Here is a 17,235-nt window from a genome sequence, read left to right on the forward strand (position 1 = left end):
AACAATGCAAAAAGTCATTTTTCAGAAGGTCATTTGGGTGGCCTTCTTGGAAAATGGCTCCCATCTTGGATTTTCAAGTGGCCAATTGACCAGATTTGTTAAGTGCCATCTTGAGAATTCTCATGCCAAGTTTGGTGCTTGTACCAGCATGTACATGATTTTGCTGTACGGTTGATATTATCTGCTCCACTGCAGGTGCTGGTTCATGATCAGAGGAACGTGGCAGATGGCCATATGTTGAAGTTGCCATTCCATTATGATGCAAGTAGTACACCTTAGATGAACAGGAAGGCACCATCTGTACCAAAGACATCCAGTCATTCCTGAGGTCAAGAGTTGAAGACTATTCCCTCCCTGAAGACTTTCTTCTCCCGCAAAGGTAGTGGCATTGCCAAACACCTCTGTCCAACAACCTCATGGCTGCATAAGCACTTCTCAGGTTTGTCTTGATCATATCTTGATCTGAGGACAAATTTCCCCTTGGGGACAATAAAGTTTTTTCTATTCTGTTCTATTCTATCTAAGCCTGGATGTTAGACCTGAGCCAGGAACGTCACAAACCCAGACACCGACTCCTCGTTCAGCTTCTCAAGTGCAATCAGGTTATCCATCAGTTCCACAAAAAAACAAAACAAAACAAAAAAACAGAGCATCGTTTGCAATGTCAAGGTCAGTTAACTGTCCTCACCGACAAAGGCACCAAAAGCTGTTGTGTTCCACAGTGCTACCCATCACCTAGACCACGCAAGAACAAAGTCTGAACAAACTCCAGAATTTACCTGGATGAAGTCAGAGACTCGCCTCTGTTCCACACAGACCTGGGTGCAGGCCGGCTCTGAAGCCTCGCGACTTTTTGCAGCGGTGCATCACTCGATCCCAAAGCTGATCTGAGCTCAGTAACGTTAGGCAGCAGTGCTAAATGCAAACCTGCAGGAACAGTGTGGATACTTTGACATCACTGCAGAAGAAGGTTTGGCAGCTGTTTTCCATTTCAAATTATAATACTGTTACTTCATCCGATTCAGGAGCATGTTGGCAGAGTTTCCTCAATGCAAAACTCTTCAGCTGGTTGCTCATGTGGGCTTTACTCTGGTGGTGATTAGAGCCCATATCCACCAGTGGATGCTGGATTAGTCACAGATTATCAGACACGTTAACAGTCTGGGTGGTAGAACAACATATGGAGCAGTGGTTGATGACGTTGGTGTAGATGTTGCTCATCATTGCTGGTGTTTCTGTTTATCACTGCTGAAGATAAAAGAGAAGAACTGCTCCAGCAAACTGCCCCGTTCTTCTTGTGTTCAGTCCAAACACTTCGGAGACATTAAGTGCTTCGCCTCCTGTGCGCCAGATGACTGTATTCCAGCAAAGCACTGACAGGAGTCACATTAAACAGTCCAACTTAAAGCTTCCAGAGAGTATCGGCTGAATGATGCACTTTCAAACAAAACACAACAAAAAGTAGTAAAATATTCATGTTCACGTCCTAACACAGTATGTTCAGCTCAAATGATGGACTTCTCCCGCAAGGTTTAGTCTGGCAACACAGGAACATTTTTCCCACCAACAGTTGAGATAAATAAGGTGGAACCATCTTAAACAGGATCTATCTGTCCTCTGGAACCATCATAAGCTGGATCTATGCAAGCCCCTGGAACTGTCCTGAATAGGATCTGCATGTCCCCTGGAACTGTTCTGAACTGCATCTACGTGTCCCCTGGAGCCATCATGAACTGGATCTATGCACCCCCTCCTGCAACACAAGGTGTACTGAAAAGAAAAAAACAAAAGGCTGTTGGATTTACATGATTTAAATACATACAGTAAGGTCCAAGTCTTTCTGGTCTTGGTGCTTCCTGTCTTACTGTGTGGCTGTGAGACTTGGATGATAATGAGGGACCCAAGGCAGAAACTAGATGTCTTTGTGGCATCAGAAACTAAATGGTACATGGTCCGACGTGTTGCTTGCACTGAGTTAATATCATCGATGACATTCGAGAGGAGGTGTTTCTGTTTGGACGAGCCAAACAAGTGGAAAAGGCCGAGTCGACGCCCTCGTGTCACCTTGTTGCAGCAAACAGATGGCTACTTTCAAGAGATGGAGATGGACCATTTTTCTTCCTGGGTGGTTGCCTTCCAGGACCAGTAATATATTTGATGCAATGATGCACAATCACATGCTGTCAGACCAAAGAAACCACAGACACTGTAGCAATAACAAAATCTCTTTATGTTGCTTGACTGCTGGGGAACTGCATTTGCCTTTATAAAAATGTTTGCAGTGGTGTCGTTTCATATTGGGCAATATTCCAGTTTCCAAAAAAGAAAAGAAAAAAAAAAAACCTAAAACAAGCTGCTTTTAAAAACTATCTAACTGTTTTTCTGTACAGAGCACTGAGCTGGTGATTGCTCACTGTTGAAACACTGACCTCGTACTTGTTGCACCTCTGGAAAGTCTGAACCCACTGAGAGTTAAAAAGGTTCAGTAACTTCCCTGCAGAAATTTTAATTGTTTCTTGGTGTGGAACTAATGAAAAGGTTCCCAGTTCCTGAAGTAGTTCTGGCATTGCAGACAAACCTGACCAACAGCTGGAGCTGAGAGTCCTCTGTTCTTCTAAAGCTCTCACACATCTAATGGCAGTCGGTCGACATTCTAAACGCTCAGCTTCACTCATTAAAACGTCCCCTGCATGCACAAAGGCAGGTGGAGGTGAACTGGGGTCCGTGTGAAAGCTGCTGGACCCGAGTCCACCACTACACTGCTGTCTGATGGTTCTGTGAGTACAGACAGACGTCCACAGCGGTCCAACACCACAACAGGCACCACGCGGAGGCCGTGTCCTCGGTGTCACGCTCAGCAGCGGGCCAAGCCTGCAGCCCGCTGAGACTCAAAGACGGCTCGGACCCTGGATTGAACCAAGCTCCCTCGAGTTTCTGACAAAGACGACACAGGCGACATTTTCTTATTAACCTTCTGCAAACTTCCCAACGCGCCCAACATGGAATATTTCAGAAATTCTTAACGGCATTACAGCTGCAGCTGCAGATTATCCTCATAATCAAACTAATGGGGTAATCTGAAAGTCTGAGGTCGACTAAAAAAGATCCATCATACATAATTAGATGTCTTTAGCCTCATGCCCTCTGAGGACAGAACGGGAGCTGTGGCCCGTTTTAAATCAGGTCAGTGAGGACTTGTCTTTGTCACAGCAGAAAGAAGTGTTAAGATGTTCATCGTGACTTCTCAGAGCAAACATGCAGCATGATGCACATTTCTACTGTGCACTCGATCCGTTTGAAAAGTCAGATTTGGTCAAAGTAGGAGAAAGTCACTTGCATTTGTTTTTAGCCATATTTTAGTGGAAATATGAGTGTTTTTTTTTAACCAAGATGATGGTTAGAACCATTAGAACCTACATGAGCAGTTTGTTGAGTTTCTCCAGCCACATTTTTCACCATTATAAATGTCCCTATCACTAAAAACTTTGATGAAATGCTGCAGTTTATAGCATTTCCATAGAATCAAATGATTTAAAAAATGTATTATTGTTCAAACTACTAGAGTTGTTTGAAGACCATCAAAGCCACCATGTTAAACTTGCACCACATTACAGGACGCAAGCAAAGTTTCCCTCCTCGGCCACTCCTTCCTAACCCTCCTTCCTCTAGACTGAGTAGAAGGAATGGCAGCTGGAGCCTTTTAACAGGTCTAACAGCTCTCTATGTGGGGAGAAGCCTGACATATTTGGAATATACCCTGGACATGTATGTGGTGAGGCATTACCCTCTGAATGTGATTTTTTTTGGACATATTGCTAGAAGTTGCTGCCACCCACCATCTTAAACAATTCAACAGCTTTGTGGTGAGTAGTAACTGCTTGTTTATAAACATTGGGGGGGGGGGGGGGGGGGCAATTTCATGAGATAGGACGCATGGCCATGAAACATGCATATGCAGAAATCTCATGCACTAAATGTACATGTGCGACTGGACCGAGAATGTAAACTGTGGAGAGAAAAGCTCAGAGCACAGAGGGAGTGCTGCTTCATTGTCTGCAGAGGACAGCATTAAGACACTAAATATTTTACATAGAAAATATTATCTGCTAGATTAATGTTTAAAATACTGTTCTTAGCACATTTATGGAATCATAGAAGGCACACAAATTCAAGTCTTATACTTAGTGCTGTGGGACATTATAATGTCATTTATGTTGAAAATGCATGATATCGTTTAAGTTTATTTACTACTGCCCTTAACGTCAAACACACAGGTTGGGAGCATCGTGCTAACTTTATTCTTCATTCAGGTGCTGTTAGTTTTTAGATTAGATTGATTAGATTAGATTAGATAGAATTTTATTAATGTATTGGGAAGTATCCCTCAGGGAAACTGAGGTTCCAGCAGCATTGTATAGCAGCACACAGGGTAAGAATCACACAGACTACCAAAAGTGAAAGTAACAAAACAATTTGCAAATACAAATATAAACACACAAATACCAGACATACTGATCACTACTGGGCTACTGGCTCCTACTGTTCCTCCCCTTCCCGTCCTCTGTCTTCCTGTTATGCCTCTTCCCCCTGAGTGAGGAGTTTTTCAGTCTGTTGGTCCTGTACTTGTGAAGCAGCAGTCTGTGGCTGAAGAGGCTCCTCTGGTTGCTGATGACGGTGTGCAGAGGCTGACTGGCATCGTCCATAATGTCCAGCAGTTTGTCCAGTGTTCTCTTCTCTGCCACCGTCACCAGAGAGTCCAGCTTCATGCCAACCACAGCTTTTGAACAGTAAATGCTGCAAACATTTTTCACTATGTTACACAATAATTCCACATTTTTATTTTAAAGGGGTCCGGATGAACACTGGGGCTATTTGTTTGTTTGTTTTTTAGTATACTGCGGTGCTGTGACGGCGTGTTGCTTGGTGTTTGGTGTCGCCTTTTCTGCCACATCCTCCAAAGACGCAGATCAAAGCCCCAGAGAGGAGAAGGGGTGAAGGAAAAAAAGATAAAAAGAAAGAGGGAAGCGAAGGATTCAGCACATGGGTGAGATAACACACAGCAGGAGAAACCTCCCTCTCACTGCTGCTGCTGCTGCTTACTCGCCACGAACACAGCAGATAAGTGCAGATTAAAGGGACTTCTTAAGTGGGAATATGAGAGGGATAAAATGTAGAAAGGAAGAAAAAAAATGCTGTGTTTGCATTGCAGCCAAAAACATGAGCAGTCTGCCTGAGTGGCATCTCTTCTTCAGCAGCCCGTTTCTTTTTAAAGCACAGCTCACTTCCAGCACGTTTATGGGCCAATTAAGTGTCACTTCATCTCCGGTGATCTGCATTTTTGCTTTGCAACATCAGCTGGTTTAATTGCTTAATTTATGTTTATTCACTCATTCTGCCATTGCTTGATTTATATTTTGACAACAATCTCAGCTGACATTCATCTGTGTATTCGGAGCAAAGCGCTCCACGCTAGCAGCACTTTTTAGGCTCCATACGTACAATTATAAATGAGTAATATTATAAGTAGGGCGGCACAGTGGCAGAGTGGTTAACACTGCTGCCAGTGAGAAGGTCATGGGATCACTTCCTGCCTGGTCCTTTCTGTTTGCTTGTTGTTCCCGTGGCTTCCCTCTGGGTGCGCCGGCTTCCTCTCACATCCTCAGACGTGCAGATGACGTGAATATGATGCTCACTTGTCATGTGCAGTTCTCAAGGTTGCTTGTGACGGGCAATTCAAAACACAACCACAAAATGCTCAGCTGTCTGGACAGTCTCATGTTGGAGTGGTTGGTTTGGCCTCTGTGGCCTTGGAAGGCCATATCTTTGCAGAACACATCCTTCAAAGGACACAGTCCCTGATTTGAGACACACCCAAGACTTCATTCATTCCACAGTATGACTATGACTTCTGGAGATGAGGACGTGGCCTCGGGGCCTGTGGAGGACACACTCCTTCAGGCATCAGCGTGCTGCTGAGCAGAGCCCATTGTAAATATGCATCTCCTTTACAGTGACGTTGGCTGCCTGGACAGAGGAGAGCATGTGATCCTCTCTGTCTCTTTGTGTGTGAGTCAGGTCCAGGAAACAGGGGACATGATTTGACAAGATGTTCTTGAGCGATGGAAGGGTTGATTAGATTGAGGTTGTGATGCAGGTCTGACTCACAGAGACCACCAGGGCTCTGAGACCAGCAACAAGTCTTCAAGAATCAATGGAAAGAAAAGTCCTAGTTTAGGTTTACCTGCCTGAACCCACCCAGACATGTCCCACTGTGTCCACATTCCAGTTTAAAGCAACATATGAAAGAATAACTGCAAACTATTAAAGATGTAAAGATGCCAACGCAGCCCAAAGTACACAGGTCACTGACCCTCACGCATATCAGGCAGCAGCCAAAATTTGTAGACAAATTTACACAAAGGTGTTATATTCTCATCTTGTAAAGTTCATTTACATGCCTGACGCAACTGTGTTGATTTGAGAACTTTAGCAATTGATCTACTGAGCAATTGAGCACCAAGAGCTTGAAATACACTTTACAGATCTTGACACGTGTCTCACAGGCAGCAGTGTGGTCAAGTGGTTTATTCCCCCATTCTCAATGTAATGTGGAGTTGTAGCATGTGCACATCACAGCCTGTGCTGTTACTTAACATAAGGACTTTTAAGTGATAAAAATCAGTGAGATAGACGAATAAATGTGTGACAGACAACATATTGAATGCTATCTGATGCCGTTTGGACAAACGAAATCGCCTGATGGACACAGACTGCTGGTCCACAATATTAGAAAACCTAAAATAACAGTACGAGTTCATTTGATTTGATTTTTTTTAATCAGACATTTAATTGTTTTTTTTTGTTGTAGTTGTATTACTGGTGTTTATTCTTTTGTTATTGCAATTTATTTTGTTTAGTGCTTTGATTCATGGGAAAGCCTGTTATGAATAATTCTACTTATTGTTATTATTATTAATGAACATCAGAATGTTTTTGTATATAATTATGATAACAGTATAAATCATAGGAACACCCCCCCCCCCCCCCCCAAACTAGTTTAGAAATGCAGTTTATGCTCTGGAAAATGCGATGGTTCGACTGCTGGCTGATGCTGGTGGGGAAGCGTCTCACTGTCTTTTTAAAGATAACACCGTAGAGTTAAACTTAGACCAAACTGACAGCACAAAGTCTGAACGAGTCTTCACACTCTAAATAAACAAATACATTTCATGAGCATTGCCAAAGTTGGAGAAAAACCTGGAGAAAAATAAATCACTGTCAGCAACTTATAATAATTCTGAATCCCGCATGCAAACATCCATCTTAACTACCACAGTGGGAAAACCGTGTGCACAGGTGACCTTTTTAAAGTGCAGAAAACGCCTGAAACTATGAGTCCGGTGTGCAGGCTGATTTATGGAGACAAGGCGAGGTACGAGGCCTACCTGGACTCTGGAGGGAAGAGGTAGAGTGACCAGGTGTCTCTCTGTCGACACCATGCTGGCTGTTTCTTCTCCAGCCAGTGGAACAGTCTGCCAAAATGCCCCTGCAGAGAGACAGACGTCCGTGCATGAAAGTCATTATTCATATCCGCAAATTAACGCCTGGCTGAATATTTCGGCACATATTCTTGCTCCTCAGGTGGAGGATTTTAGTTTCTGTATTCAGATGCCACTACACGACTCTCAAAGTGTGTTGTTATGATTGTTTCATTTCTGCGATACAGGAGATCCATGAAATCATCACTAATATCCATACAATCAAAACTGAGAAAAGTATTTAGATACATGAGTGTTTTGCAAAACAAAACCCGGCAGGTTGAACTGTGACCTTTAAAAACAGGTAAAATGAGAGATTTTGGTGATTGGGATCAAGGTCAAATAGGAGAAAACGGAACACAATTTATTGTGTGGCTGCCAATCAATGTGTGTAGCTCAGGTAGCTATAACTCCAATAAGGAGTTTGGTTAACAAAACGGAGACCTGGGTTCGATTCCCAGTTACACTATGTGTGTCGTTGGATGAGTTACTTCATCTGTCCAAGTCCAGCCAGCTGTGAGTAGGTAACAGCACTGGACGGGGGTGTAACCTAAGATATTTTAAAGTTTTGAATAATTAAACAGAGTCGCTTTTGATTGACAGCTTCGAGATGCCAGTAAGCCGAGTCGACAGCCCCGCCAGCAGTGACTGTTGTGAACGTTTCTGTCCTTTCAGAACATTTTTTTTAACAAATACTAGAATATTTATATGGCGTGCTGTGCAGCATATTGTATTAACAGACTCTCAAAGAAGTCTGTGCTGCAGTGTTTCTATCGAGTGAAATCTTCATCTTATTTCATTTGTATGGAAGCACCATTATAGCACTGATTAGCAGGTATCAGTAGCTTGGTCACATTGTCCCAATGTCAGTGAGACAATAAGCCGGTCATCATTTTTATTACCCGCACTGAAGCTACACCCGTCATGAAAACCACTGCCCAGTCCACAAAAATAGCAATATTAAAATGCCCGAACCAAGGTTGGTCCTTTAGCATTAGCTCATTTGGTAACTGAGATGGGGGGTTATTTGGTCTTCATTTCTCTCAGCCAGGTCTTGCCCACACTCTATAACTCTTTACCCAGTTACGGGGTGGCCGGGAGTTAGGTGAAGTCAGCACTGCCAACGTGGTGCCATCCACAACCTGCTCTATTTGAGCTTCTACAACCCCTGGCAAAAATTATGGAATCACCAGCCTCAGAGGATGTTCATTCAGTTGTTTAATTTTGTAGAAAAAAAGCAGATCACAGACATGACACAAAACTAAAGTCATTTCAAATGGCAACTTTCTGGCTTTAAGAAACACTATAAGAAATCAAGAAAAAAAATTGTGGCAGTCAGTAACGGTTACTTTTTTAGACCAAGCAGAGGGAAAAAAAATATGGACTCACTCAGTTCTGAGGAATAAATTATGGAATCACCCTGTAAATTTTCATCCCCAAAACTAACATCTGCATCAAATCAGATCTGCTCATTAGTCTGCATCTAAAAAGGAGTGATCACACCTTGGAGAGCTGTTGCACCAAGTGGACTAACATGAATCATGGCTCCAACACGAGAGATGTCAATTGAAACAAAGGAGAGGATTATCAAACTCTTAAAAGAGGGTAAATCATCACGCAATGTTGCAAAAGATGTTGGTTGTTCACTGTCAGCTGTGTCTAAACTCTGGACCAAATACAAACAAGATGGGAATTGTTAAAGGCAAACATACTGGTAGACCAAAGAAGACATCAAAGCATCAAGACAGAAAACTTAAAGCAATATGTCTCAAAAATCGAAAATGCACAACAAAACAAATGAGGAACAAATGGGAGGAAACTGGAGTCAACATCTGTGACCGAACTGTAAGAAACCGCCTAAAGGAAATGGGATTTACATACAGAAAACCTAAACGAAAGCCATCATTAACACTTAAACAGAAAAAAACAAGGTTACAATGGGCTAAGGAAAAGCAATCGTGGACTGTGGATGACTGGATGAAAGTCATATTCAGTGATGAATCTCGAATCTGCATTGGGCAAGGTGATGATGCTGGAACTTTTGTTTGGTGCCGTTCCAATGAGATTTATAAAGATGACTGCCTGAAGACAACATGTAAATTTCCACAGTCATTGATGATATGGGGCTGCATGTCAGGTAAAGGCACTGGGGAGATGGCTGTCATTACATCATCAATAAATGCACAAGTTTACGTTGATATTTTGGACACTTTTCTTATCCCATCAATTGAAAGGATGTTTGGGGATGATGAAATCATTTTTCAAGATGATAATGCATCTTGCCATAGAGCAAAAACTGTGAAAACATTCCTTGCAAAAAGACACATAGGGTCAATGTCATGGCCTGCAAATAGTCCGGATCTTAATCCAATTGAAAATCTTTGGTGGAAGTTGAAGAAAATGGTCCATGACAAGGCTCCAACCTGCAAAGCTGATCTGGCAACAGCAATCAGAGAAAGCTGGAGCCAGATTGATGAAGAGTACTGTTTGTCACTCATTAAGTCCATGCCTCAGAGACTGCAAGCTGTTATAAAAGCCTTAGGTGGTGCAACAAAATACTAGTGATGTGTTGGAGCGTTCTTTTGATTTTCATGATTCCATAATTTATTCCTCAGAATTGAGTGAGTCCATATTTTTTTTCCCTCTGCTTGGTCTAAAAAAGTAACCATTACTGACTGCCACAATTTTTTTTCCTGATTTCTTATAGTGTTTCTTAAAGCCAGAAAGTTGCCATTTGAAATTACTTTAGTTTTGTGATTGATGTCATGAAGGGTTTGTCCAGTGTACATACAGTCTATGTCACAGGCATTAACGGCCTCCAGGGGCTATAAATGGCTTTCTTCATCTTCTTCTTTGCCAATCAGTCAGTCATACTGTACACTGGCGTGTTTGCAAATCAATGTCAACTTTGGACTTGATTCCTATACCTCATTCATATCAGTACACAGGAGAGGTGTATAGATGGGGCCATCTTGTGGCCATAAATGATAATACAGTGTTTTTTCAACATAAAATTTGCTTCAAAATAAAAGTTGCAGTATAAGCAAAACAAGTGTCAGAGAATCAGCACACATGAATAAACATGGACTAACTGTAGGCGAGGGAGCACCGGCAACAGCTGAAACAACATTTCATGATGCCTGACTGGGTATGTGCCAACAGCACAGCAATCAAAGCCTATGAGGGCAAACCAGTTGATTCTGACAACAGTGCAATGCAGACGTACCTGTTAAACATGTTCTCAAACAGAAAAAAAATTGCAAAATACACAGTTTTTCTATTTTTATGAGAGAATTAAGTCCTGATTAGTTGAAACATAAGTTTGACCAACCAGGTGGACCTCCTCTTCTGCATTATCATCTTCAGTGTTGTCCTCCAAGGAGACGTGAGTGAAGCCCATGATACACGGGGAGCCCTTTCCATTACAGTCAGTGTGCTCTGGGGGCCGTAGGTGGCTGAGAGATGTCGGTCTGGAGCTGTGCATACTGGCAGACCGATACAGATATGGCACCTGCAAGAACATGAAGGAGGGGCAGAATACAGGTAGGCTTATATGGATGTCAATAAGCAGCTTTCAGAAGATGCTTTGGAGAAGATGCAGAAAATGAGGGGATGGTGCGATGCTCACCTGCAGCAAAGCGTCGGGAGGCAAATCCATGGAGCTCCGAGTCTCCACTGACTCCATCCTCCTGTGCCGCGGTCCTCTCTGTGAATGGGACATGGAGTCTGTCCTGGAAATGGAGGTATTATCATCCTCCATCAAGCAATCTTCAGCTGCAGCTTCCCCATCTTCTGAGCTGGAGCCACCGTCCCCTGAGAGGAGTGACCGTCGCTCCCCAGACTGCCGTTTCTGGCGCTTGAGTGATGGAGCTCGACCTACACTGTTCCAACTGGAACGACGGCTGGTCCAGCCACTGCCCGAACTCCATGGGGCATAGGGGGAACAACTGCGAACACTGGTCTGGAATAGGAGAATAAGAAAGGGAACAAGAGGAAACTACTGTAATTTTACAGCAATTCAGACAATTCAGTGTGTTGGACAACTGGCAAAAAAATGTTGATGACTTGCAATACAACACCACGGCGTCACTGATTCAAACTGTGAGCAAAATACGAGATTTCACAGTGCTTCATATGTGTTATGAATAATTTTGTGATGCCAATGTGTGGGCACTGAGGGATACCAACACAGAAAGCAGAAGTACTGTCTGCAAAAATCTTGATCTTTCAATTAAAGTTCTTGACAAATTGTCGTTATTATAATCCAAACCGAGTTTGAGTTGACTGGGTTTTGACACGAAACAAATTCAGATTCATGTTGACGGGCTGACAGGAGGAGAAGGTAGAAACTGAGTCACTGCTTTCTTACGCCTTTATAGTCATCATTAGTTTGTCACATAAAACGTGACGGCAGAGAGTAAAGTGTGGGTCCTGCTGTGTGTCAGACCAGCAGGCAACATTAATCATCATCAATCATTCTGACCTCTGTGCAGGCAATGAATTGCGAGAGATGGAGAAGTCAGCTGGAGTGTGTAATCTCCCTGACATATCCCCTCACACACCCATTTAAAATGCTGTAGTGACACACTGAATCAGAGTTATTACACACTGAAACAACCACGTTGCTTCTGATGTATGTGGTGGTAATAGCGGCTGGGCTAGCGCGGTGACATGTCAATGCTTAAATGATGCATCTTCTCTTAAGCCACAATTAGCTTCCCTGAGCCACACAGTGTGTCTGCAAATGACATCAACATTAGCGGCCAAATTCATACAGCAAAGATTTTATCAAAGATACAATGACCAGATAGTTACCCCGACACTCGCACCTACTGTGTAATTTGTATGAACCACCATGAAAAAGATTCTTAGCCACTTTTTTTTTTTTAAGCTACATGACATTTCTCTGGGTACTCGCCTACATGGCTAATAGGCACCATTAATCCAGAGCGCGCATACTAACCGGTGATTTGTCATGGCCGGCTGGGTCTGTGGAGACGTTGCTTCCTCGCCGAGACTCGTAGCCCAGGAGCGGGTCACCCCCAATGGGCAACTTGGGTACAGGCATGGGGGTGGCCGCCGTGTGCGTAATTAGAGGAGGAGTTAGGTTGGTCTTCAGGTCCACGTGCCCATTTACAGGCACTACTAGTAAAAAATAGAAGAAGGAAAAGAATATTTTAATGAGCAGTATATGGACAGACCAGCAACATGGCGGATGTAACGCCTTCTTACAAGACATAGCTATTGTGTTACAGTCCACGAGACATCACAAACATTTAAAATCATGGTTAAAAGGTTCATTAAAATTAATAATGGGGCAGTAGCCTGACAGTCATTTGAATATAAACTATGATAAGACATTATTTACTCAAAAGCACCTCAACAGGTTTCCTTTAAATGGAGCTACATGCTAATCAGCAAAGCTAGCTGACATGGCGAACCACTATAATGAGAAGGTTAAGATAATTCTCTCTTTAGCTCTTGAAGGGAATGTTTTTGTACTATCTAGTCAGTAGTTTCTTGAAAATAACTAAAATGTTTTTGGAAAAACTGCAGATTTTGTATATTTATGTTACATTCTAATCCAAATACATTTTTTCCGTGAATCTGACTGGTTAATTGTGTGACATATCAGCTGTAGAATATTTGTGGAACGGTGGCCAAAGATGTATTACTCCGCACCCTGACCGGTGTTCTGACAAGATGTCATTACTGTTGAATGTCATTCCTGCCCTCCGTGCGCAACGGTGCATGCGCGTACAACAGCGCATGAAAGCGCAACTGTGCATGCGCAGTATTGTCAGGACACGGAACTGTCGAGACGCACAATTTGTCAGAACACCGGCTGCCTGCGCTGCTAGCGCTGTTAGCTCAGAGTGAGAGAAAGTCGCGTGTCACCACCACCGCCAAAATGGGTGAATTCAAGGTACCGTACGTAAGTATTGATGGTGATTCTGATACAGAATTACCGTTTCATGTTTGATGGATTTTCACATTTGATGGATTACTCTGCACCCTGACCGCTGTTGGAGGGACGCTCGCTGCTTCACGGTAAGCCTCGCCAACTGAACACAGAAAAATAAACCGTGCAAACGATGGAATTGGATTAGAACGGGAATAACCCTGTTGTGCCTGATGATGTGTGGACATTCATGCTGTTATATGGTCAAACATATCTGTTTTACCGTCAAGGCGTAGCAGAGCTGGTAAAGCTGTATGTTTGACTGTATAACCCAGCATGAACGTCCGGACATCATCAGACACAACAGGGTTATTCCCTAATTAGAGGTCTAGCTAATGTGTTAGCAGGTGCTATTACGAGCACAGCATAATTGAGTCTTTTTGATGATCAACAGTATCAATTTTGCAAGATAAAGCCACCCGACGTGAACTTTAAAAGAGATTTCTTTCATAGAAACACCTCAACAGGTTCCCTTTTAAGTAAGCTACATGCTAATCAGCAACGCTAGCTGGCTTGGTGAGCCACTATAATGAGAAAGTTCAGATAATTCTCTCTTTAGCTTGAGAAAAGAATGTTTTTGTACTATATAGTCAGTAGTTTCTTGAAAATGACTAAACTGTTTTGGGAAAAATTACAACCTTTGTAATTTAATATTACATTACATGTCTAGCTAATGTGTTAGCGGCTGCTATTATGGGCGCAGTATGATTGAGTCTCTCTGAAGATCAATCGTATCAATTTTGAAAGTTGAAAGTCATCAAAAATAAATTTAAAAAGAACTATTTTTTTCATAACAATGAAGCATGTGGCTGCCGTCAAAGGCAACTGCCATATATGTAATTCATTATTTTTAATGAATATTTTTAATGAATGAATATTTTTTAATGAATGAATTATTTTTAATACTTAAGACAATAAATACATAGTATTGTTTCATTTAAAAGGTTCAAGAATAAATAAGTAATCATTTAAAGTAAACTCATGTAAATATAGTTCATTCATTTGGATAAAAACACCTCAAGAAGAAGGGGAACTTATGTTTTGTTCTGCACTTTCAGGGGATATAGTTAACTGGTGCACATTAGAAGCCACACGAGGAGAAGAGGTGTCTTGCGTTGAGAGGAAGCTGTGTGAAGTCACCTTTATTCCTTTTGAGTAAATGCAGCCAATGAGGTAATTTTTTTTGTTGGTTTCTGTTGTACTGCTTTACTCATCTGAATTTCTGTTTTATTTTGTGTAAGTTCTCCGTATTTTGTGAGGTAATTTATGTTTTTTATATTTCTCTGTCTCAGTTCTGACGGCATTATGGAGGCATATTGGGGCATGTGAAGGCATGTTGGCCAAAATAAATGTCTGTTCAAACCCAAGAATGATGTTGAGCCTTGATAAAACTCAAAAGGAGTAACAAAGCACATAAGTTAAAATCCACAGATTATTGAAAAGTACATCAAGTTTTGTCATAAATTTCACAGCCAAAGCCAAGTGTGGCCGTGGCATTAAGGAGGCTTAATGATGAACAGAGATTAATGTGAAGCTCACATGAGTAAAATGGTTAATAAATGAGATGACAGGACACAAGAGGAAATATCTGGCAGTGACGTGCACATGACATGTCAGGACATATACACCTTTAATCACACTAATCCCTCCATCTTTCAGTCGAGAGCGAGTATCCTGGAGACTTGCAGAGATGTGAGACATTTCATAAAGAACATTTGAAGGGTCAGGAGGAGAGATGTTAGTGGACATATGGGAGTTGTTGACGGTACACCCGTGTTTTTGCAGTAGTGTGAACAGTAATTAGAGGGGATGGGAACAAGCGCACAAAGAATTATGGATGATGCTGCAGTAGACCAATTTAATTCTGTGCAGCAAGACGGGAGCGAGTGCACTCAGTGAGGACTGAAACCAAAAACAGGAGACCACAGGTGGAGGGAGGAGGGTTTCCACAGGGTGACGCATCATGTCCAGCTGAATCGTGCACAAATGGACATTTGAATTCAGTCTGAAGAGTAGCAGGAGGAAAAAAAAGATCAGAGTGACACCTTTGCTGCCCTCAATCAGTTCTCTTCTTTGAAATGTTTCAAAAGCTCATTTAGTCGACCCCTTTGAAATAGAAGAATTTCTGCCGATGAGATCCAGATTAGTCGCTGCATTTCATGCAGCTTGGTCACAATTATTGAGGGATCTTTATTCATTTAAAGATAATTTATATCACCAGAGACACAACCCAAAATGATTCAAAGGATTCAAAGGATTCAAAAGGAGTTTGTCATATGCACATAGGAACATGTTCCCTGCACAATGAAATGTGTTTACTGCATTTTTACCCATCCTAATTGCCAGTTAGGAGCAGAGGTCGCCTTTTTGGCACCCGGGGACCAGCTCCAGATGTATATCCCTGCCCAGGTCACGAGCAGGGCTGAGCAAACCTTGACCGGCCTCATGACACACTTAAACAACACACATAAGCCGGTCCGGTACATGAACACATATAAAAGCACACAAGAAAAGAATTGGGAAAAGAAAAACCTCCATTGCTGCTGTGTTGAACTCATGCAGCAGCACTGGAGAGCAAAAAAAACCCATAGCACAGAAAAACAGTCATAACAAAAAACAAATCACAACAGACGACAGACGAGACTTGGATGTGTCCAGTGTCCAGAAAGACAGCCTGGAAGGCTGCCCGTGGCGCCATCGACAGGCCTTATCTGTCCATCCTGGGGGGGATCCCAGTCCCGAATCAGTCCACCAGAGTCTCAAGGTCCCACAGTCAACATCTCAGGACTGGGAAGGGAGGGGGGGACGACGAGGCGGGGGAGACGAGGAGCGAGGCTATCAGGAGTGTTCCTCAGGGGGAGGATTTTATCCCAGCGGCCTTGAAGGACAGCTGGTGTTTGGAAACCAAATAGATATCCAGATTAACAGACGCCTGGCAGATTCCACAGTCTGAAACCTCAGAGTGGCTCCCAAATACATCTGAATAGAGGAGATGTGGTCTTACTAACGATCAAAGCGGTTTTCCAGTGCAGCCATTCTCCCCGAGATGGATTCCAACGTGCGGTTGACACCCGCCAACTGAGCTGACACTGCCCTTCCAATCGAATCAATCATGTGGGGCAGCCTGGACGGGCCAATTAATGCCGCCTCCACCTTCTTAATTTTCCGGTAAACGAGTGCTATGGCCACCCCACACAGCAGAAACCCGGTCACCACAGCTCCAAATAAGTAAACAACGTCTTCAACGTCCTCCACAGACAACGTGTACAGGCACATGACTTGCCACCTCCGCCAGCTGTCCATTACGTAACCCGCCACATGTGTCCCGGCAGGACAGGTCGGGTCCTCCGCTCCCGAGTGTCTTGTGGAAAAAATAGTGTCAGTTGCGTTCAGAGACCACTTGATCAAATCCATTTTGCCGTTTTCCAGAGGAGCAGGGCTGGCAGCCTCACAGGCAAAACACGCTACAGTAGCAGGAAAGTTGGGGAGGGAGGAGGAGAGAAAAATGCGACCATCCTGACCGAGAGCAAGAAGGCAAAAAAAAAAAAAAAAAATGAGAATCTCTGACTGAAAGATGAAGAGCTCTGTTTTACACTCAGAGCCAAATGATCCCAGACGACTGCAACCATGTCCAATTCAAGTGAGTCAGGTGTAATAGAAACCTATATGATGAAAACTGTACCATTGGTTAAAGGTATGGCAGGAGATCCTGGAAAAATCGGGTGAGCAGGATTC

The 17,235-nt window shown here is 42.9% G+C and overlaps 1 protein-coding gene across 1 annotated transcript in view; it reads right to left on the reverse strand.

The window, feature by feature from the left end:
* Positions 1-17,235, reverse strand: part of cacna1g (calcium channel, voltage-dependent, T type, alpha 1G subunit) — a 518,682-nt gene that overhangs the window by 163,395 nt on the left and 338,052 nt on the right. The window contains 4 exon segments of the mRNA XM_034194509.1: positions 7,446-7,546; positions 10,870-11,049; positions 11,167-11,499; positions 12,502-12,683. Coding sequence (XP_034050400.1) covers positions 7,446-7,546; positions 10,870-11,049; positions 11,167-11,499; positions 12,502-12,683 — 796 coding nt within the window.

This window comes from Thalassophryne amazonica, chromosome 18, assembly GCF_902500255.1.
Source record: "Thalassophryne amazonica chromosome 18, fThaAma1.1, whole genome shotgun sequence".
In the NCBI taxonomy this organism is placed as follows: domain Eukaryota; kingdom Metazoa; phylum Chordata; class Actinopteri; order Batrachoidiformes; family Batrachoididae; genus Thalassophryne; species Thalassophryne amazonica.